Source organism: Drosophila sulfurigaster, chromosome 2R (genome assembly GCF_023558435.1).
Source record: "Drosophila sulfurigaster albostrigata strain 15112-1811.04 chromosome 2R, ASM2355843v2, whole genome shotgun sequence".
In the NCBI taxonomy this organism is placed as follows: domain Eukaryota; kingdom Metazoa; phylum Arthropoda; class Insecta; order Diptera; family Drosophilidae; genus Drosophila; species Drosophila sulfurigaster.
Genome location: NC_084882.1, coordinates 24,824,881 through 24,847,163, shown reverse-complemented (window position 1 = coordinate 24,847,163; position 22,283 = coordinate 24,824,881). Strand labels below are relative to the sequence as shown.

Genomic DNA, 22,283 nt, shown 5'->3' with positions numbered 1-22,283 from the left:
CGAAGACAATTGCAATTTCTCAAACATTCGACAGTGAAAATCTTAAACAATGAACTGCAATTGGGCCTGGTTAATGGTGCTGCTGCTGTCAGTGATCGGTGGTGCTTTGGGTCTCAGCTGTCCCACCGGTTTCAATGCCGAGAAAAACAAGTGCGTGAGCGACCGCCCGATTCGTGGATCTTGCAAACCTGGTTCGACATATCAACTGAGCGTCAATAAGTGTGTGCTGGATTAAAAGCATAAATAATCAAGTATTTTCCAGAAGAGTTTGTTTACTAAACTTCACTTAATCAGTGACCATATATTATATAAAATCTTATCAATGTGTTTAAAATGAAAGTTCAAATAAGAACTAACTAAAAAATGAGCTGTACTATTCGAAAAAATGTGATTGAAATAAAATGAAATGTTGACTTGATTAAGGAAATGCGTTGTTTATTTAGATGCCTATTTTACTTTTGTTTTGTTTAAACCAGCTCAAAGTTGTTATTCTTAGCTATTGGTGATTCTCTAGAAAAATATCTGATTATATTACCTACTTTTATTTAGACGAGTTGCAATTATTCACATATATGGAAATGTGATAAATCAGAAATCCAGATTTGCTTTAAATTGCAATTTTTTCTTAAATCAAAAGAAATTTTATTATGGACTTGTAATTTTGTAATTTTTATTTAATCAGTCTCGCTTTGTGCCAGAGCAATATTTATATATTCTTCAGTATATAAAGTTCAGTTTTATGAAATACTTTGCCACCGACATGCACGTTCACAATTTATAACAAAAGTCATGTCGCTTGAGCCAATTATTATTTGAGCCAAAAGAGCTGGTGGGCGCATGTTTTTGGCCAAAAGTTCAACAAGTGCTGCAAATTAACGAACATGTCACGCGGCTGCTGCTGTTTTGTTGCTGCTTTTGATGCTGTTGATGGCCAGACAGATACAGAGAGAGAAAGAGAGACGAAGAGTCGCTTTTGCCATTAGTTTATTACCATGTAATTGACTCAACGCTTGTCAGGCAACATTGACGTCGACGTCGCTGTCGTCGTTGACGGCAGCTCCTGCGGCTTTAATGTGCTGCATTTAATGACCAGAGTGATACCAACACCAACATAAACATCAACATCAACATCAACACCAACCAACACTAACACCAATCAACACCAGCAACAGCAACAACAACAACATCAGCAGCGTTGACAGCGCATCAAAGTCAAAGCGGTTTGTGTCTGCCGTCTCGCCATCTGTCTGTTCGTCAGTCAGTCAGTCTGGCGTGATTAGCGTGATTGGCTGCCTGCACTCTGGCCCCCCTTATCAAACGGCATAGCCAAAACAATAACAGCAACAACTACAGCAATAGCGACAACGGCGAACGCTTGGGCTTTGACTTACGTAATCGAACGCTTCACAGAGCTTCATCTCGGAGTTGAGCTTAGTTCAGCTAAGTTTAGCTGTGATTGGTTCAGTGGTTCAGCGGCTGCTATAAAATTCATTAAAAACTTTGTCCCACTGCGAAAATGCCTATAAAAAAGAAAAGAATTGAAAGAAAAACGCCTGCAACATTTAACAGCAATAGCTGAGGGAAAAACTTTACCAAGTCCAAGCTGTCGACAGGATGTGCAGCAAACCCAATTGCATATGCCAATGTTACAAAACTTTTCCCAAGCAAAATGCCCTTGCTCATCCACTACTCCCCATCGCTTTGCTCACTGCCGCAGTGCTGACAACAAACTCAATTGCTTTGCAAAACATCAAAATCCCCAAGACTTCAAGCTAAAAAATTGCACTTTTAGCGATTTTTTTTTTGTTAAGAAATAAATTGTGATATTTTGCTGTTCTAATAATTCAAAATTATAAAATGTTTTAGAAAATAAAAAAATATATCATATTTGAATTTAGCTTGAAACTGGCTATAAATGCAACCCAAAATATAGGCCAATTGCAGCTAAGGCGACATAACTAACGCCATAAACTAACATTCTTGTCACTGGGGCTTGTAAATTTCTATGACTTGCATAAAAATGGCCCCCGAATGCTTCCGCCGCTCGGGGGTTTCCTTTTGGCCTAAAAGTTTTCCGTGCCACGTTGGCAGGATGGCAGGAAATAAGGAAATGTTTTCAGCAGTATTTGCTGCCTGGGCAGCGACATTTATCAGTCAGTTGTTGCGGTGGTGTCCATGGTGGCTTGTTGGACAATTTTAAAACTGTCACAAGTGGCCGTTGCTGCCACCTTCTGATGCCACAACAATTGCCTTGCCATCGCATGACACAGGCAACTGTCAGTCGCTGCAGTTGCCTCAATAGCCGCATGTTTTCATGTTCCCCGACTGAGATAGGAGCAGCAGCAGCTCCCTGCTGGGCGGCAGTGTAACTCACGCGTAAATATGACAAACGTAAGCAGTAAAGTTCTGGCCAACTGATAGTCGCCGCCAACACCAACAGCAGCAGGAGAAATGCACCCCCACTGTTGGCCAAAACTTTTCGCCAAGACGTTGTCGCAAGTTTATGGGCCACATTGCACTCGCTTCTCTCTCTCTCTCTCTCTCTTTCTTTCTCCCTCTCTTATGCCTGTCGTACATCCCACTTTCTTAGCTGTTGTTGGCTGCATTTCAAGAATGTTGCAATGCCGCGCTCTTATCGCGCTCGGCATTGTCCTGCGGCCGACTGCAAAAAAAACGAAAGTGTGGCCATAATTTCTGTCTGTTCAGCTGTGTTGTTCTTGTTGCTTCTGTGGCTCTTGTTGTCGCTGCCATTATTTTTGTTGTAGTTTGGTTGCTTTTGTTGGTTTTGTACTTAAACTTTTTGTATGCCCGTCAAAGTTTATTGATGCCGACGTTGCAAACCTCTTTGAAATTATTTAAATACGCCCTTAAAGCATTCTCGAATGCGAGTCTAATTATGCTTAGCATTATCGTTAATGGGTTTCCCCTGACAACTTTCAAGTTTCGTTGCTTAATTACACTGCGCAACAAGTTGCAAAAACAAAACAAAAAACGCATTTAAATATGTAAACTCTTATTACAAATTATGCAAAATTCACACAATTTGCTAAACAATTTTTGGCTGAATGCGATATGTTTGTTTGAATAGTTTGTTTCTATATTTAAATATTTGCTTTCGATTTGCTGTTCCAAATAGTTTGCTTTATTGTGTGCTGCTGAATAGCTCTGTGTGCTTGGTATTGCGAGAAAGACATGTTTTCTAGCTTGTTTTGTGTGAACATTCAACTTTTCCAAATACTAAAAGCAAGATGGCGGTTTCCGCTCTCTCTCTCGGCATATGTATGTATGTGTGGTATATGCGCTTGTGTGTGTGTGTGTGTGTGTGTGCGAGGAGAGTGGCCCACAGGCACAAAAACTTTAATTTGAGTTATTTGCACGAGTAGTAGTTGAAATTATATTATAATTTTACCGCTAGAGTAAAAAACAAAAACTTCAACAGTGATAAGATGAGACAGACCACCGGAATATACTGTCTCTCTCTCTCTCTCTCTCTCTCGCTCGCTCTTTCTCTGTGTCTATCTCCGTCTCTGCCTGGCCTTAAATCCATCTAGCTGCACTGCTCACTCGTGTATCTATTGTGAATGCTTTTAATGTGACGTTCACTGGGCGAAGCTGTGGCAAAACTTCGCTCAAAAACGACAACTAAATCGGAAACGAACATATGTTCCATGAATGCAAAAACGATGTATCTCAATCTGCAGTGTGTGTGGCCTGTGTGTGCATGTGTGTGTAAACTTTTCACGTGTATTTGGTTTTTGTGTGCTCCGAAGTTTTGATTGCCAGCATTTTCCAGCGATGTGACAATATGAATGCGAATGCTTTGCACATCTTTAGGTCAAATTATTAAATATATCAAATATGTAATATATGTATATAAAATTTGATATATGTATATTATAATTACTAAGCTTTGTTACACATTTTGCTGCAAATAATATTTGCTATTGCATTTGCTTTATTTTTCAGAAGTTCTCTTCAAATTGTAATGGCCCTCGAAGAGTCCTTCAGCGAATTGTGCACTGGCTAAGCAATTACGTAACTCTTTAAGTGGTTGACGTTAACGTTAATGCAATTTGGCAACCTTGTTTTATAGTCCTTAGCCACTTGAAGTTTTAGCGCATTTGTTCGTCCCCTCCTCCAGCATCTCCTTCCTGCCACCATTCAAGGTTATCGCGACACTGTGCTCGACAATCCAGCATCAGCTCTGCTATCGTATAGTGTACTATATATTTTTGGGGTGCTGTGTGTATGTCCTTAATCCAGCAAATCAGCAGCAGGTGCCTTTTAATTGCATTGCTGTTATTTCATTATTACTGCACTTTTGCTGCACTTGTTGTGCTCGTTGTCGACGTTGTCGTTGTTGTTGCTGCTGCTACTTCGCCTTTCACTGTGCTCTGTCGTGCACTTTTATGGAAACTTATTTCGGCTTAAGTTTTATCTTTATTTCTTGCTCTGCGGATTAAAAAACAAATGGTGAAAAGAAACAACGATGGAAGAGCAGTAGCACTGCACCAAGGCGAAGTGAAAAAGCAAAACTTTTTATTTGCTGTGACAAATTTTGAGCAGATAAAACTCAAAAACTTCTGCACGGGGTTGTGGCCAAAATAAATTCGGCATGCAGACCCCAGAACCCATTCTCCACCCCATTTCCCCTTCGTTCTCAACCATCCTCTATGCCACACAGAGCAAATGTCTTGTCGGTTGCGGCAGGAACGTGCAACGTTAGAGCAAATGGCAACGGTAAAGCTAAATTAAGAAATTTTTGGCAGAACTAATGCGGCGCATTAGTCAAATGTCAAAATTATTTGGGGTAGAAAACAATTTCGACGCAAGTCAAACTTAAGAAATTACACTGGTCAGCAGGCATTTCGTTTTTTGTCATAAGTTGAAAATGTTATTTTAAAGCAAGCAAATTTAAACTGAATGAATTTCTTTAACATGGACGACGTTTCAGTTTATCAGATAATATGAATAAATCTTGTCTGGTTATCGCTGTAAAGAAGAATGTGAATTATATTCATGCTTGGCTTGAGAATTTCGTCTTGGTCTCAGTGCTGCACAGTGTTATCGATAAACTTTAAATTGGATTAGTAGCTAAAGTTGGTTGGGTATTCGCCTCTGGTATTTTGCCTTTGACTTTGCGTGCGTTTTGGCTCATTTGCTCGCATTTTGCATACGCCCCGTTGCACTCGCTGCTGCTGCCATGCAAATGCCGGAAGTTGCTAAGGAAGCGTTAAATTTATGGCCAATGGATCAAAAATGAACATTGCTACTGCCTCAACTGTTGCCTCTGCTGCTGTCAGTGAACAACGGCAAAGCACAGTGAGTGCAGGCTTTGACGAAACATGGCATGGGATTCGGAGGGGTTTTTTGAGCATGAGTTATGGGTCTTTTGGGTCGTGTTGTTTTTGTCATTTGGCTAATTGTGCCCGTAGGCCACTTTTTTGACAGGCCAACATAAATTTGTTGCAATTAATTAAAGCCGCAGAAGTCACCAAATTTGAAAATGAAATAGAAATATCACAAATTTTCCGTGGCCCTCTGCCCGCAAGGCTTTTTTTTTTTTTGTGTGTGTGATTTATATTACACTAATTGATTTATTGACAGATTCTTATGGCCAATTGCGTTGACAACGTCTGAGCGTCTGCAGTTTGTCGCTTCGTTGCGGCCATTTATGGCGCCATGGACATGAACATGGCGTTTCTTCTTTTTTTTTTTGTTGTTGTTGGTTTTTTATTTCTCTCGCACCTTATTTGATTAACGTTCGATTTTCACAATTTATGAAACTTCATTAAAAAGCGCGAAATACGCGGCCCACGTTGTCAATACGCACGTGCAGCATGCGAAAAATGTTAATAAAGTTTTTCCACCGGCACCTGTCCCTTTTGCGCTTGAGTTTGGTGGCTTTGCCGGCATCGGCGTCGGCGTCGGCGTCGCCATCTTCATCATCAGATGCCATTTTTCATTGTAAATTGAATTTATTTGCTGTACATATAGCAATATCTATATAGCAGCGACTGCGTCTGCGACAGCCGCAACGAGTGCGTGTGATTGTGTGTTTGTGCGTGCTCCTTTGCTCACTTGGAAGTCAGCCTCGATCTCCGCCCCTCACACCTCACCCGGTCGGTGTTTCATTCTGCGTACGTGCGGGCTTGTTTTTTTAATTTATGAATATTTTTTTAACTTTTCACTGCATACCCTGTGCCACTGGAATAGTCAACAGGGGTATCATAATTCCCTTAATTATTTAAACTTTCTGAAGCATTAAAATGCTAAAAAGAGTTTTATGCCTTGCAAATATTTAAAAAGCTACTCTGGTCGGCATTAAGTATACGTCACATCGGCTGGCTAATTATGCAGCCCCTCTTCTTATGGGGCGTGGGCAAAGTGATGCAACACCAGCAGCAGCTGTCCAAGATGCTTGGAAAATGTCAGTTAACATTATTTAAATTGCAGATTTCTCATTGAATTTGTCGTCGCGCTGTGCGACTATAATTTATTTTATTTTTTTCATTCCTAAGTTTATGCGATTTGTTTTTTATTTTGGTAATCACACACACAATGCTGCTGAAAAATTGCATAAAATTGCAACATATCGGCGTGGTTTCTTGGCCTGTCAACATGCAACTTTGCCTAGCCACTGACTTAGACAGTCTAAGAGCCTTGTCAGCAAATGCAAAAGCCACAAAAAAAGCGGGGGAAAATGAAGTTTTGTTTTGTTTGTCAGCAGCATTTGTCAGAAATGTCGTGCGATTGTCAGGCAAACGCATCTCGAGGCAAATGCATCGAGTGAGGCAATCATCGCTTGTCAGCTTAAACGCAGCTCAATCGATACGGCATCTACAATATTAGAGATCAGAGATTTTCTTGCAAATTATTGATGCAATCGAACCGCGCCCCACTCTCAGCGTATTGCGCAACGTATTGGAAGTGAAATAGGCGTTGTACAGGGACATTTGCATAAAGGAAAAGTAAGCAAATGTAATATGCGACAGACAAACGAGCCTACACCTGACCAAACAAACAAACCCGGGACCATATCCATGGTGACGTTGTGTCCCAATTGAGTGACTGACTGAAACACGCCTCAATGTCTGACTGCCTGACTGTTTGTCTACTGGCTACTCGCAGTTACAGTCAATAGCCATAGTCATTTGTTTTTTAATTTTCCTTTTTTTTCCTGCTACTTTTATATTTTATTTTATTTAGTGAATAACAAACATTTGGGCGGGCGAGCTACTGGCAAACAGACGGACATAAAGGCAAAGTCAAATGATTTCTCCTAAACGCTTTCGAATTGACATTTTGACATTTTTGCAGTTGTGGCACTGCCTGGGTCCCAGGCGGGAGCCACCAAAAGCGCGAGTTGATGGAATGGCAACAGATGGCTGATGGCCAAATTATTATTTACATACTTTGTCGTCTGGTTCGCATATTAAAAATGTTTTAAATGTGCGCCACGTTCTAGGATGTCGTTTAATGTACGTTAAAGAAACTTGGCCTAGCGCAAAGGGAAGTAAAATAAGAACAAAATAAATAATATTTTTGTAAAGTTAAAGTTTGCTGCATATGAAATTATGTTAATTTAAATAGTTTTAAATTCTTGCTTTTTATTTATTTTTATCACATACAAAAACTTTATTAAATACACATTTTATAAGTGTAATAGCTTAAGCACATTGTGATTGATAACATTGACTTTAACTTGCTTTTAACATTCCATTTACACTAGCTGCTTTTCAGATCAAAGTTAAAGTGAAAAGCTTCAAGTTGAGCTGTGACACTTTATTATGTCATGCAAAGTGAGGGAAAAAAGAAAAACAAAACAACACAGAATAAGTTGGCTCCTTCGCTTTTTTCTTTTTTGTTGGTGTCGGCGACAGCTGAACTGAGTTCAGTTGGTGGCCTGCCATTTGCTATTGTCCAAATTAGCATTTTAAACACCTCTTACTTTGGGCAAATGATATGGCAGATGGAAAGCGAATACTGCTTTGCCAGTTGCTAGTTGCCAGTTGGCTTTTGTTGTTGTTCGTTTTCTGCTCACTTGGCTCCATTCCATTCTGAAGAGACGAGTCTCTCTGGCTCTCGGAACTGTTTGAATCTTTTGGCAGTTTCCCAGGCAGGTAACTTGGCGACGCGTGTGTGGCCTTTTATGGTTTGTTGGCAGCAAAAGTTTTTGGCTATCAGCAGACAACCAAATCGAACTCATATACGATGTGGCGGGAGTCAGTTTTTGGCTTTCCCACTTATATGGTCACTCAAAACTTTCAATTAACACACGGCGCATCCTCAGCTGTGGCGGCAAAACGTTTTCACGCTCCATGACCAAGTTTGGGTCAACTGTTGGCCAATGCAACAACTGAACATTAATTGGCGGACGTGGATTGGGACTGCCGAATGAACTGCAACTGTGCAATTGCGAATGGACTGGACGGGAGACTGGGGCAGGATTTTTGCCGCCAAGCGTTATTAACACCAAATTAATCAACAAGCGTTTGACAGTTGAGTGATTTGTGCCAACCAGTTGTCGTCCTCCCCTAACCTATAAGCACAGCTGTGGCGCCACAGTTCGATCGGCACAAAATGTTTCTAATTATGTCGTCGTTTTTGCCTTGCCATCATAGTGCAGAGAGGGGCATGGCTCCACGCCCACTTGTCGCTGCGACTGCGATTTGTTTGCATTTTAAAACATGACCAAACAGCAAGCGTAAGTCCGAGCTCGTTAGCCGTGTCTTAGTTCCAAGTTCCAAGTTGTCGGCGTTTCGGTCTTTGATGTATTCGCAAAACAGTTTTCGGTCTTTAAACGCGTGCCGACGGCAAAAGCTGTGGGCTTGATCATTGCATTTGAGTTCGAAATGAGGCGATTGCTACAGCTTCAGCTACAACTACAGCTATTGGTATTGGGCTTTGTCTTGCCACATTAGCAGCCAGCACGCCCATAAATCTTCAGTGCCAAATTGAATTCGCTGACGAAGTAACCAGGAGCGGGGACTAGCGGAAATGGGGCGTGTGATGGAGAGCTGAGAACAACGTCGAACGACGCTGCATGTCATTAAAAAGCGCTGCTATAATTTGGCTTTAATTGGCTTGACGCGTTGCGTGCTGTTGAGCTGAGAGAGCTCAGTGGGCTGTGTGCCACATATTAAGCAAACATGAGCATAATAGCAATTTACACTCTCTCACACACTCGCACATACAGACAGAGTTACACATGTGCTCACACAATCGCACAACGACGCAATTAACATGACATGCTGCTCACGTTGGCCTGATTGGGCTACGGCGATTGGATTAACCACAAAACTCAGTTGTCGCACAGGCAAGCGTCAGGTGAAAACATGCAAGAAAGCATAAACACAGGGACGACTAGAAGGTATCCTGTAATGAGTAAACCAAAAATAAATAAAAGTCATGTTCATTTGAATTTGTATTTCCATTAATTTTCCCAAAACTGTTTACTGAAGTACATATTTCTTTCCCAGTTAACATCAAGTCAATTATAACCTTCAGCTTACACTGTGGGCAAATCAAACTGTGCGTGTCTGTTATGTTACGTAGCTGGCGATGAGATTGTCCATAACTTAGTCAGTGCTTTAATTTTAATTATTACTAGCCTCTCTCTTCTCTGTTTCTCAGTCACGTCTCTTGGTCCACAATGGGCAATGCGGGTCTGACTAATTTGCCAGCAACATGACACTGTGACGCCCGTGTTGGAGTGGAGTCGATTCGAGGCGAGTCGAGTCGAAGCTACCTGAGCTGAAGCATCGCCTGATTAAGTCGAACACTTGGCCACATGCTTAACATGCTCCATAGCCATTGGCTTGGCTTTTGGCATGCGCTCGCATTAATTAAGCTGCACTGTAGTGCTTGATGTAGAGTTGCCGTTGCTGTTGCTGTAGCTGCTATTGGAACGTTGGTCATGTGGCCGTCTGGTAATCTCCGTGGATTAATGCGACACTTGGCAGTTAACAGAAGTCGTGTTGGGCTGTTTGCTACTGTTGCTGCCACAGCACTTTGCTCTTTTGCACGTTTGTTAACAATATTGCCAGTTGTTGCATCGAACATCGAACATGCGGCCTGCGGCCAAGTGTCAGCTACATACGTATCTGAAGCCACAGTGGAGCAATTGACCAAATGAACTCACTGATACGAAGTTCCGTTTCTCTGATGTTATAATTGTATTCTTCGCACTTCCCAAGCTGGTGAATTTTTATAGCTATTTGCTTCTTGTGACACATTTTAAAGTTCATTGCTATCGATTACTAATTTTTCACTGCCATACAAACTCTCAATGGAGCCGGGCACATATTTGCCAATACTCGCCAAACTGTGTGCCTACGAATAAAATATTTTATAATATTTTTATAAAATACAGGCAGTATATTATAAGCTCACCCTGGCGCGTTTTATAAGCTCCGCTTGAGCGTTCGACACATTATCCTTTTTACCGCCCCAAGAGCGCAATGCCGAGACTTGCATCGCACGTCCAAAAGCGAAGGTGAGTGCCCAAGGCTTGCACAATGGCACATTGTTGGTGGCATTCAAGTTAACCGACGCTTCCTCTTCCGCCTGTCCACCAGATAAGAACAAAATGCCTGCCAATAAATTAAAATATATTGTAGCAATAAATTAACTTATCGATGTAATATAATAATACTTAATAGAGGTAAATCTAAAACACTTTTGCCTTAACAAGCATTCAAAAAGTTAAATCTAAGAGCAAAAATGTTAGGCGAGAAAATGTGCTGCTGAGAAAATTATTGTCACGCAATTGAGTGTGACCATGAAGTGAAAATGAAAATCAATGGAATAATTAATCAAGAAATGTATAAAATATTCTATGAACTTTTTAATTGAGATAACTTTTGACGTTATTATATTTTCTTAATTGAAATTTTATCTCCTAATTTTGAACAACTTTATTAGCAAGTGTGACTCCAATATTTAATTTGACAACTTTTCTCTTTAACATTTAATTTTTGCTTTCAATTACTTTAATTTAGAAATTCTAATTATGATGTTACTCGATTGAATGCTTATTTCTTAAAAAAAAAAACTATTTAACCAAGTTGTTATAGTTAATAGTTAATTTATAATATTGTTAAGTAAATTAGAACTTACCCGGGACAGCAGGCGGCACAGTGCGACGTAGAGCCAAGATAGTACTTAGGCCAATATCAGCAGGAGTGTTATTCTTATGGCTGCTCTGTCCAGGAGTCACCATGTTGGGTCGCAGCAGAACGCCTTCGAGATAGACATGGTGATCGCTCAACGCCTTAAAAATGGCAGCCAATACGGTTTCGGTGACCTTCTGACAACGGTCCAAGTCATGATCGCCTATCATCAGTACTTCGCTCTCAATTACAGGAACCAGATGCTGTGACTGACAAATGGCTGCATAGCGAGCCAACACATTGGCATTTTCCATGATGGCGTGATACGAGGGCGTTGTCTTGTCGATTTTCATGACCACACGCCATTTGGCAAAATCACAGCCATCCTTTTTGTACTGTGCACAACGTAGATGCAGATCATCCAAGCCCTGTGAGGTAAACTCATCCATCGAGCAGAAAAGTGGCACGGAATTCTTGTCTACTTTAATACCTGGAATAATGCCTTTTTTGCGAAGAACTTCTGCGAATGGAACACCAGCATCAGTTTTTTGATAGAGCGTCTCGTGGAACATTATGAATCCAGAGATATTCTCAGATATTTTGGGATCAGTGGTAATTAACAATTGGCGATAGAGACGACGATTCTCCTCTGTGTTTTCTAGTCCAATCATTTGAAAGCGTTTTCCCATTGTCGTATTCGATTCATCTGCGGCAATTATGCCTTTTCCAGGAGCCACAAGAGCCTTGGCAATGCAGGATAATTCCTCCTGCAGCTCCTTGTTGGGATAGTAGAAGTGCGTTGTCATATTTTAAACCACAAATTTTGATAGAAATCTAAATAGAAATTTTGAGTAGTGAATTATCTGACAACAAAATGAATGGTAGGTGTAATGTCAAGGCTATTCTAAAAGTAAAATTTAAGAATATTTATTTATGATTATATACGATTGGATCGACCTGTAAATTATTTGGCACATGCTCTTTAAAATTTACGAGTTCATTATTAAGACATTGCAAATCTTATTAATCTTTTTCAAATTTGTCTTCATTTATGCCTTTTATATTTACCTGGACCTTTGGCGTTTATCACTTCTTAATTGTTGACCGCGCTTTAATGACATCCTAATTGGACTTTTAATTGCTTTCTTTGTTGTGGCTTTTTGTGAGGAGGTGGTGGAGGCTGTCTAGATTTCCATTCAAAATTTATACGTATTTGGATAGCGCCAGATTAGGGGGGCACACGCACTTTGGTGGACAGGCGGTCAAGAGATGGAGAACCAGGATAAACTTGCTTCACATTAATTATATTTTAGCCGCAATGAGAGTTTCGAAATGGCGTTAGCTGCTACTGCCACAGCAGCTCTCATTTTATGGCTTTCACATACATTTTATGGGTAAAGTTTTGTTAGCACAAATTATACGCCAAAGCGTTGCCAATCTATGGGAACAAGCTGCTGCTGTTTCGCGTTTCAACTTTGTTATGAAAATTATAAGCGAGTCTCGTCGAGCAATTTACGCTGCATAAATTGAATTAAAAATTAAAAAAAAGATCGAAACAAAACTGTATAACAGATAGTATTTCAACTGTTTTTGAAATTTCATTTTAGTCCCAATTATTTTGCCATCGCAAAAGAAAATATCACTCATACGACTATAATTCTAATTGGCGTGGGAATCGCGGCAAGTGTTCAGCTTACAATACTCTAACAACGAGCATGTTGCTTTTCGTGTCAAAGATGAATACAAAATGATACTTGATAACATAAATCTTGATTATAATGTTCGAGAGTTGTTCAATATTGCTTTAGCGTGTCTGCAAGTGTATCATGTTGTCGACATACAAAAGATAAGACAAATAATTCTTGTTTTTTTGTTGTTTGCTGAACTGGATTTGTTGATCTGCTAGTAGCTTTAAAAGGATAGCTGGCGAGACACTTGCCTAATTTTGTGTAAATTATCGCACGAATTATGAGTCTCGAATTTGAAATATTTTCCAAAAATAGTCAGCGTCTGCGTTGTCAGTAAACTGGCAACAGCAAAAATTAAACTCGATAAATATCACACAACAACAATGCCAGCAATGATTGCATCGCATTGAATGAAGTCTATGGCATGAGATGATTATTGTGGGTACATGCGAGTGTGTGTGTGTGTTGTGCGAGTTGCTTGTCAGAAATTGCAATAGTATCAATATTCAAGCTGGGAGCAAGAGTTTGCCAGCTGAGTCGCCAATTAGGCCAGACACGCAGCGCAGAGCAGCACATGGAGTGCCATTGGCAGTGCTAACTACTCTCTGGCAGTGGCCAAATCGCCAATAGCTAATAAATCTACTGCAAATCTTCGTAACAACTCGATAGCGACTCGAAATGTCTTTGCACCTAATTGAGCGTAGCGCTGAGTCAGCCAACGGACAACGGCCAACGGCAACGCTGTCAAAGTAGCTTAAAAAATTATTAATTGATTATCTTTAAACGTTTTAATTGAAAAGCGCTGCAGCTAATATTCGCAGCTGGTGAAAACGACGAAGCAATACTCTTTTGTCTTCGAATTGATTTGTTTTTAAAAAATACCAACATTCACTTGTGATTTTCTCAATTAAAGTTTCACAAAAATACACATTGTATTACTACAAAAAAATAGTTTTCTTATATAATACATTTTTTTTATCTAAACTAATTTAATTTTAGTTTTTTGTTGCCTACCTAATATGATGATGATTTTTCCATAATTGAAACTGTCTATGATTTTCTCATAGCTTTAGCTTTTTTCATGAGACCATATACGCCTCGCTACTTAGGGCATTCAATGGACCGTCAATTGGCTTACTCTTAACTGCAATATCAAATTGGCGGTTTATTTTTTGTGTAGCCACCGAAGCTGGTTGTTCGGCCAATGATGCCGCTGGTCAACGTTTAGTCAGTCAGGCGTAATTATTGTTATTACCAAATTAAGTAGCCAATTTTTTTCTTGTGCGACGACTCTTTATCAGGCTGTCCGTCCGTCCGTCTGTCTGTCCATCCGCAATTCGCCAACTACTTGCAGCCGCCTGAAGTGCGAGTATCATAAAAGTGGGTGTCCGTCTGACTTACTCACGCTGTGACTCTGGTTGCGTGGCATTATTTTTTTTACGATTTTGGTTTCCAATTTTGAGCTCAAAGTTGCTTTGACCAAATATAATGTATACACACACACTCAGGCACACACACACATACGGTAGCATAATTTTCAAGGAAAATCTCTTCATTTTTAATGTGCATGGCGGCAGCAGCAGCAGCAGCAGCAGCCACAAGCAAACTGGTCACATATGTTGCCTGACTATTGCGTTGTCGTTTGTTAAAATCAATACACAAGGCATAAAAAAGGAAAATGGAAAAAACAAATAGGAAAATGATTAAAAAAAAGAATACAAAGAAGTCCGTCGATGCCTGGAAACGCGTGGCCTGCGGGTGGGATTGGATGAAAGGAGGATGGAGGTGCTTATAAATCGACTGAGATTAAATCGAGCGCACATAATCATATTTAGCTTTTGGCGAGAGTTCAGTTAGTGGTTGTCAATCGCAGACAGGGGCCAGCTCGACGTGGCCCCTCGAGGTGAGTTTGGCCCCTCGTCGTGGATCGTGCAATGCCTGACAAACATGGCCAAAAACAATGGCTAAGCGCCACCATCTATGAATTAATCACGTTCATAATTTTGCGTCGTGTTGTGCTGCATTGCACTATGCGCTGTGCGCTATGCCCTGTTGTGTTGTGTTTTGTTGTTCATAATTTTTGTTGCTTTTTGCGCTTAATTTGACTAAAAAAGGATATGAGCCAATCGCAGCCAAATCAGACGATAAATCGCCAAGAGATTGGCTGGCACAATCTACGGAATGACAGTCAAGTGGTCAGAGGGGGAGAGAGGAGGAACTCATAACCATATTGCATAATTATGCAATATTGTTGTTTGTCTCTTGGCCTCATGGTTGCTTTGTTTTGTTGTTTTGTGCAGTGTCCGTTGGTGTTTTGGGTGTTTTTCTGGCATGTCTTGGCGCGAAAAGGCTTGTGTGTGGCCGTGTTGTAACAATGCATTGTTCATTGTGATGCTGTGGACATGTAGATGAGGTGTTTAATGTGACTAACATGCATTAACATTAACAAGACAACGATTTATAAGACTTTAATTAATCTAGGTAAATTTACAGATGATGTGTGATAATTTATAGATGATAGAGAGATGATCCTTATTTGTAGAGCAACTAACAGAGCCTTATATTCTATTCATAATAAAGCTGGATCAATTTTGAACTATAATCCACTTGTGTGGATTGTTGAAGATGAATTAATCAGCTTTAAGTTCTGCACTTGTGTGAATGGTTCTGAGTCGTAGAAACGCTGCAAGCGTTTGGCAAGTAAGACGGTTTAACTTGGTGTATTGAGTGGATCAAAGGAGCGAGATCTGTGCACATGAATTGCCGCAGAGTGGATGAGGTCAACATCAAGATGGAGCCTTAACGCAGAGCATTGCAAATTAGCTGCTGGCATTTGTTTTGGCACTATCGACTTGACAGCTCCTGGTATTGACTTGAACTATCTGCTCGTAAAGCCGACCCGGTCTTTACAGCACCTCAATTATGCAAAGCAATCGCCAAAAGCAACACAAATTCATTGAACTTGGATTTGCCAGCGGGAGTTGTTTGGGGCTTTAAATTGAACTTCTGACCTCTAAAGTTTATTGGAAGTTCGTAATAATCTGCAGCTCGGAGATTTGCATAGCATATTCGAAGATCTACAGGTTTACATCTCGAAAGAAATCCTCTTGTTGGTCTTGTCTCTGATATGGTGCATAATTTCCTAAGCTTTCCTTTTTGGCCTTAGTCAGATACAAGCACTTAATTACGTGTGTGGCAGGAGGCATCGAGATGACTAGACAGCTCCGCACGTGCACACCACATAAATTCGCAGATTGCCACATGTCAGGCCACTGACACTGACGACATAACAACGACAACAACAACAACAACAAAAACAACGCCATTTTGTGAAATCTTCATTAAATCAACTTTCACGCGATTGCACAGAGTACGCACTCGGAGAATGTTCCATACTTTACGACAAGCCGCAAGAGCAAATGTTTTTCCATCTTTCCTTTTTCCGTCTTGTCTTTTTGCCAGATTTGTTGTTGTTGTCGCTGTTCTTGTTTATTTTTTTTCTGTGTTTTTCATTAAAATTTACGCATTATCGCATAAATACTTATGTATACGCCGAAGCTGAGTTGCTCGACCGTCGTCCCAGATGCTTCCTCCCATGCTCTATTGTGGAGTTTGGCCAATTTTTGCCAATTAACAGAGTCGCAATCTCACGTACATCGGCCATGCGTTTGTCGCATTCGCTTTTGCTTTTGGCCCTTGGTTGTTGGCTGTGGTGTTGCCTGGGTTTCAATTTCGCGTCGCTTTTTATGGGTTTACGGCCAGCCAGCGTTACCATATCGCATCGCAGAGCTCAACGCTCTCAGCTCCCAGCTTCGTGCTAAGGGATCGGAGGACACGCATATCAGTAGCAGTCGTTAAAATGCTTGTCATAATTCCGCTTATATGTCTGTGACATTTAGCTGGCGATGGCAATGGCGATGGCGATGGTGATGGCCAAGATTCGCATCGAGGGCGCACTGGAGCACACACAACGTTTATGGGGTGATACGGTACGGTACGGTTGACTGTGTGTGTGGCATTCCCACCCAGTGGCAATTATTTTAAACTGTGTGGTGTCTGTAAACAAAATGGTATCGCCACTTATGCACAGTGCTTGCAAAACACCATTTTCATTTTTGATGGTCTTGTATGTCACATGTTTGTGGCATGCTTGTCTTTCCATTAAAATATTTATTTGTTCGAAAACTGAAAATGATGAATTCTTTTTAATCAAAACTACATTAATTCTGCACAAGGTTTATTGAATATTTATTACCAATGTGTGCTCGTCACAAGTAAGTCGCTTGGTCTTTTGCGCATTTCAATTTATTTTTCACACTCGGTAATTTCCTTTGTTTGAATTTTTGCCTGGGCGTAACAGTGCGTATGCGTAATGCAATGGTATTTCTTTTTGTTGTTTTTGTGCTGCTGCGGCATGCCAAATATTTGTGCACGGCTCTGAGCCATAACCTTGTCAGCCAAGTCAAGCAGCCAGGCGGCCAGGCAGCCAGCAGCTGGCGATTGTCAATGGCGTTGGCGTTGGCGTCGCAGTCGACGTCGACGTCGCCGTTGGCGTTGGCGTAGTTGGCGCACGTTTCGATTTGCAGTCAATGAATGTGCTCGTAAGTTGTGTAACACTTTTTTGCACTTGCATTTGGCTTTGACTTTTTAATTTGCATTTCGTGTTGGCGACCACCCACGCGACTTCCATTGCCTCCTGCTGTTGACTCAACTCAGTTCAGTTCAGTTGAGTTCAGTTCAGTTTCCCATTCATAAAGTGAGAACAGGCAGCGCAAAAGTTGTTCAGGTGTTGAGCTGCCACATTTGGCTAACAAAGTGCAAAGCCAATCGAAGTTATTTTTGGCAAAAGTTCAAGCGAAAGACGTGCTGCTTCCGCCCACTAACGATCTACTACATAGCCCCACTTTATCGATGTGGTGTTCAAGAGACTGGGGAGAGAGAGAGAGAGGAAGAGTTCAACTGTTAGGTAAATTCAATTGGGCGTTTGCAAAATCTTATTTTGTTAATTACATACCGGCCACTTTTGTTAAGCGACAAAACATTTATCAAACGCTGCCTTGTGCTTGCTTTTATTGCTTGTTAATTGCCCAGGTGAAACACAAACAGTGTTGCCGCCCCCAGACACGCCCATCCCATGCACCTGCAAGACCAAGGATTGTGCTGCTGGTCTGTGTCTGTGTCTGTCTCTGTCTCTGGCCCGAGACACTGGCATTACGGCAAATGTAATCAGAGTGGAAGCACTTGGTGGTCAGCCCAACATTGCTCCGGACATTGCAGCCTCCTGCACCAGCGCCTCCCATTGCAGGTGCTAGCTGCAGTTTTGTGTAAACTTGAGATGCGCAAAGAGATGTTCAAATTACTATCGCATGCGAAATGAATTTGCTTCAATGGGGCACGAGCTGATCACGCACACATCGCTAATGCAAATATTTGCAGCTCAACGCTGTTATTACCTGACTGAAGGAAACTGCTTGGCTATAAGCTGTGGGCGTGGCAAATTTCGTTGTAAGCACAACACATTGCACATTTGCTTGTCCTGCATGCGAACCAAATGGTGACAAATAACTTCAATGCCTCTCTCGGGCGGGACTCGGTGTGTGTGTATGTGTGTGTGTCCTTGACTGGATGCGTAACTGTATCTACAGCAATAACGAGTAGCGGCGCACTCGTGTTCGTATGACTGCATTTTGTACGTTATGAGATTTATGCGCTATGACAGGAAGCTCTTGATTAATTGAACTTTAATGAAAAGATTTATGTGGCTGGCAATATTAAAACGCTTCATTGTTGCGGGCTCAGCTTTGGTTTTCGGGTTTTGGAACTAATTGCTTTAATTACTTTATGCCTGCAAATTACTGTGGCAAACGCATTCGTACACTTGGGACTACATTGATTTTATAATTATGTTAATTAACACTGATTTCACATTGAAATTAGTGCTTAAATTCATTGCAAAATACTGAAACTTCAACAACTATAAGAAACTTTTTAATATTACAATTTTGTTGAAATGGATTTTGTGACGTTTTCTTTTTTAATCTAGTTTCACATTAACTCAGTGCTTTAATTCATTTATACTTTTCAAAATACTAAACTATTAAATTGTGAAATAAATTATCTTATTAAAATAGATTTAAAACAAATCGTTTCGACATATTCACTGTCCGTTAACTCAGAGTAAACATTAACATTAGTGCTTAAGCTATCTGACAAATATTTGAATAGCACTCTAACATAAATTTATGTGTATGTTTTAAATTGATTTAAAATATATTGTGTGATATATTCCTTTCATTCAATTGCAAAATATATTATATATCAGTGAAGTTATACTAAATCATTGATACTTTTAAAAATAGAAAACTATTAAATTGTGAAATAAATTGTCATATTAAAATAGATTTAAAATAAATCGTTTCGACACATTCATTGTCCGTTAACTTAGATTTAACATTAAAATTAGTGCTAAGCTATCTGAACAAAATTTAAATAGCACTGTAGGATAAATTTTTATGTGTTAAATTGATTTAAAATATATGGTGTGATATATTCGTTTCATTCCCTTGGACAATATATCATATATCAGTGAAGTATCGAAAGTGCTTAGACTCATTAACTATTCAAAACGCAAGTTAGAAATGCATCGTTAGCTCTTGCCCATAATTCATTCAATATAATCGCATGTGAATGACAATTCTATAACTCATTACTCGAGCTTGTGCTCCACATTAAACAATGACTTGGACAAACCATAGAAATGCTCAGACTTGCACTCACATTCACACTGACAATCAGTACGCGCATCTAATTGATATTCTTCAGCGATAATCATGGAAATTTATGCGACAATATGTAAAATATTTCTTTGGACGACTGCGACGATGGCGACAACGTCATCGTCATTGTTTCTTTAAGCGCTAACAACAAATTGCAATTGCAGCAGTTTCTGCATATTAATTTCCACAGTGTTGCTGACGTCGACAACATTGTTGTTGCTCTGGCACGAGCTGCAATTGCCGTCGTCGTCGTCGCCGTTGTAGTAGCTTCGTGCTATGTAGTTGCCGCTGGTTGTGGCTGTGGCAGCCACTTGAGTGCCGCAACTGACAACTGTAACAATGCACTTTCAAATGATAATTGTTACAACTTTTATCGCTGATATTGCCAGCAACTGTTGCCGCTGTTGCAGCAGCAACATTGTGGCCTGCCTGCCCGCCTGCCTGCCTGCTTTTGGTTTGCAGTTGTTATTGTTATGATTATTGCATTGTTATTGGCCTTTTATTGCATCTGTTTGTTTGCCAGTTTTCTTGTCTTCTTCGGCCACCACCGGCAATCGCTTCAGATCGCTTTAATGCTTTAAGCCAGCCTCTGGTTGCTGCTGCCAGTTGCTGCCCCAATGCAAAATAGCATCCCAGCATTAGTGGCGCCCATTTGGTTTGGCAATTGTTTACGTGCTGTGTTGTTGACAACAGGCCCAACAAATGTTCATCATAGATTTTGTTTGCCGTTTGGTTTTGCTGGTTTTTTGGTTTTTGTTTTCTATTTCATTTTTTCTGTTTCACATTTGTTTGTTGTTCGTCGAAGTTCGAGCGACATTGTTGCAATATTGTCAGCGCATGCTAAAACACAAGCAACAACAATTTTGTTTGCACAAGCCTGGCGCGCAGCCTACCAACCAAGTTGGGGGCGTGGAAGGGGGGTGACGCTGCATGTGGCAAGGGGCATGGCCCTAACAACAAGTAACAGCAGCCGCTGTTGCTGTTGCTGCCACCGCTGCTGTTGTCACAGTCACCTCCGCCCCGGCGTTTAGACGACGCCGAAACGTGGCACTCGAACACGACTTTTTTTGTAGATATTTTATTTGGCTTTTGTTTTGTGGTTGTCAGTTTTTGTTGGCCACGTTTGTTGTTTGTGGCTTCATATTATATATATTTGGGCATTCATGTTTTTTTTTTACCTATATCATTTTGATTTTATTGATTTTCGATTTCATTTATTACAATTGCCCTTTTTTGGTTAGTTCTGGCTGGCCGAAAATGAATTTCGTTTATTGCTCTACATATCATATGTTTGCAAATTATGTGAGTTCAACTCGGGGGCACGCACACAAAAAAACATTTGCTTTAATGGTTATGAGTTGAAGGATTTTCCCTTTTTATTTTGTTTTCCAAAGTTTGTTTTTTATTTTAATAACTTTGTGGTATGCTGGTATTTATGTGTTTCAACTTTTACCATTATTGTGCAAGATAACTTTTAATATTTAGAATTTATGTCCTTCATTTCAGGCACAGCTAAAGACTTCTTGTAAGTAAAATGTTATGCGAAATTGTAAATAATATTAATACTATTCAGCTGGTTAATTTCGTATGCATGGCGCTTGCTTGATGCCAACTAATTGACACTTAACATGGCTTGGAGTATTTTCAAGTTAATTGTGTGTCGACGTCAACAGCCATTGCATGGCCCAAAAGTTTCCCCTTGACAGATCCCCCCTTCTCAGCTCCTCAGCTATTCCCATTTGCCTAAAGCACTTGCTACCTCTATTCATTCATACACATGTTAGTATTTAAATTGCCATGTCGTTTGTTTTTCTCTGACTGTTTTTGCTACTACTGCTGCTGTTGTTGTTGTTTTGGTTGTTGTCTGTATTGACAATGTTGCTATTGCAGCTATTGCGTTTGACATTTTATCGATACACCTGCAACATTTTGTGGAATGCTACACTACGCACTGCACTGCACTGAGTGAGCTTCATGCGATATGCAAATAACAAAAAACCAAAAAAATAAAAACAGCAAACACATAGAAACACAAATTTTTTTGGTACCAATCTCTTTCTCTATTTCTCTTAGACAGGAAAGCATGTAGTGAAATTTTCGACACAACTCCGACAGTGTTGCTGACCACAACAACGCAAAACAATAGGAAACAAAAATAAACTAGAATTCGTTTCAAGTGGCAAATATTTCACAATATTTTGCATAGAATACATAACATATTCTTGAAATCAAGAATACATAAGGTTCATAGTTCTGGTTTCTGAAATCAAGTCTGAAAAAGATAGTTTAAGTTTTAAATTGAAGGCAAAGTGTATTTATTTCATAGATGCTGTTGTTTACTTTAATAGTTTGACCAACAAGATAGTTATACAGTTTATGATTTTTATACAAATTAAAATTACTTTTTAGTGTATTTAACTCAATAGATGCTGTTTTGTTAACTTTAATCTGTTTTATATAAGCCAACAATTATTTTGATTATCAATGACGCTTTGGGGGGTATAAGCATCTTCGTTTCGTTAAGTATCATGTCTATGTTCCAATTCAGATCCACTCCAATTGAATTTAAAATTACTGCGTAAGAAATTGATATATTTATAGATTTGAAGTTTTCCAATAACATTTGAAATACTTACGAATCAAAACAATTCCAATACCACCAACCACCAAAGAAAACATCCGCACAATTATTGATACTTGCGTCA

The 22,283-nt window shown here is 40.0% G+C and overlaps 2 protein-coding genes across 3 annotated transcripts in view; one reads left to right on the top strand and one right to left on the bottom strand.

The window, feature by feature from the left end:
- Window positions 1-1,538, top strand: part of LOC133838951 (uncharacterized) — a 183,708-nt gene extending 182,170 nt beyond the window's left edge. For both annotated transcript variants that reach the window (XM_062270227.1, XM_062270226.1), the window contains exon 2: window positions 35-1,538. In XM_062270227.1, the coding sequence (XP_062126211.1) occupies window positions 50-235 (186 nt within the window). In that variant the 5' untranslated portion in view covers window positions 35-49 and the 3' untranslated portion in view covers window positions 236-1,538. The remainder of the gene's footprint in view (window positions 1-34) is intronic.
- Window positions 1,539-9,414: 7,876 nt separating this feature from the next.
- On the bottom strand, window positions 9,415-12,004 carry LOC133837173 (fructose-bisphosphate aldolase). The gene is made up of 3 exons (XM_062267849.1): window positions 11,122-12,004; window positions 10,396-10,595; window positions 9,415-10,335 (listed from the first exon to the last, which is right to left on the bottom strand). Exons 1-3 carry the CDS (start codon window positions 11,918-11,920, stop codon window positions 10,240-10,242), a joined length of 1,095 nt encoding a protein of 364 aa, XP_062123833.1. The 5' UTR covers window positions 11,921-12,004; the 3' UTR covers window positions 9,415-10,239.
- Between the last annotated feature and the right edge of the window lie 10,279 nt (window positions 12,005-22,283).

Excerpts from the sequence above, each read along its gene's own strand:
- LOC133837173 (XM_062267849.1), bottom strand. The coding sequence starts at position 11,920 with ATGACAACGCACTTCTACTATCCCAACAAGGAGCTGCAGGAGGAATTA. Across the intron at positions 10,596-11,121 it reads TGTGCCGCCTGCTGTCCCGG|GCATTTTGTTCTTATCTGGT; the intron begins GTAAGTTCTAAT and ends ATTTATTGGCAG. Across the intron at positions 10,336-10,395 it reads AGCTTATAAAACGCGCCAGG|GCACACAGTTTGGCGAGTAT; the intron begins GTGAGCTTATAA and ends TTTTATTCGTAG.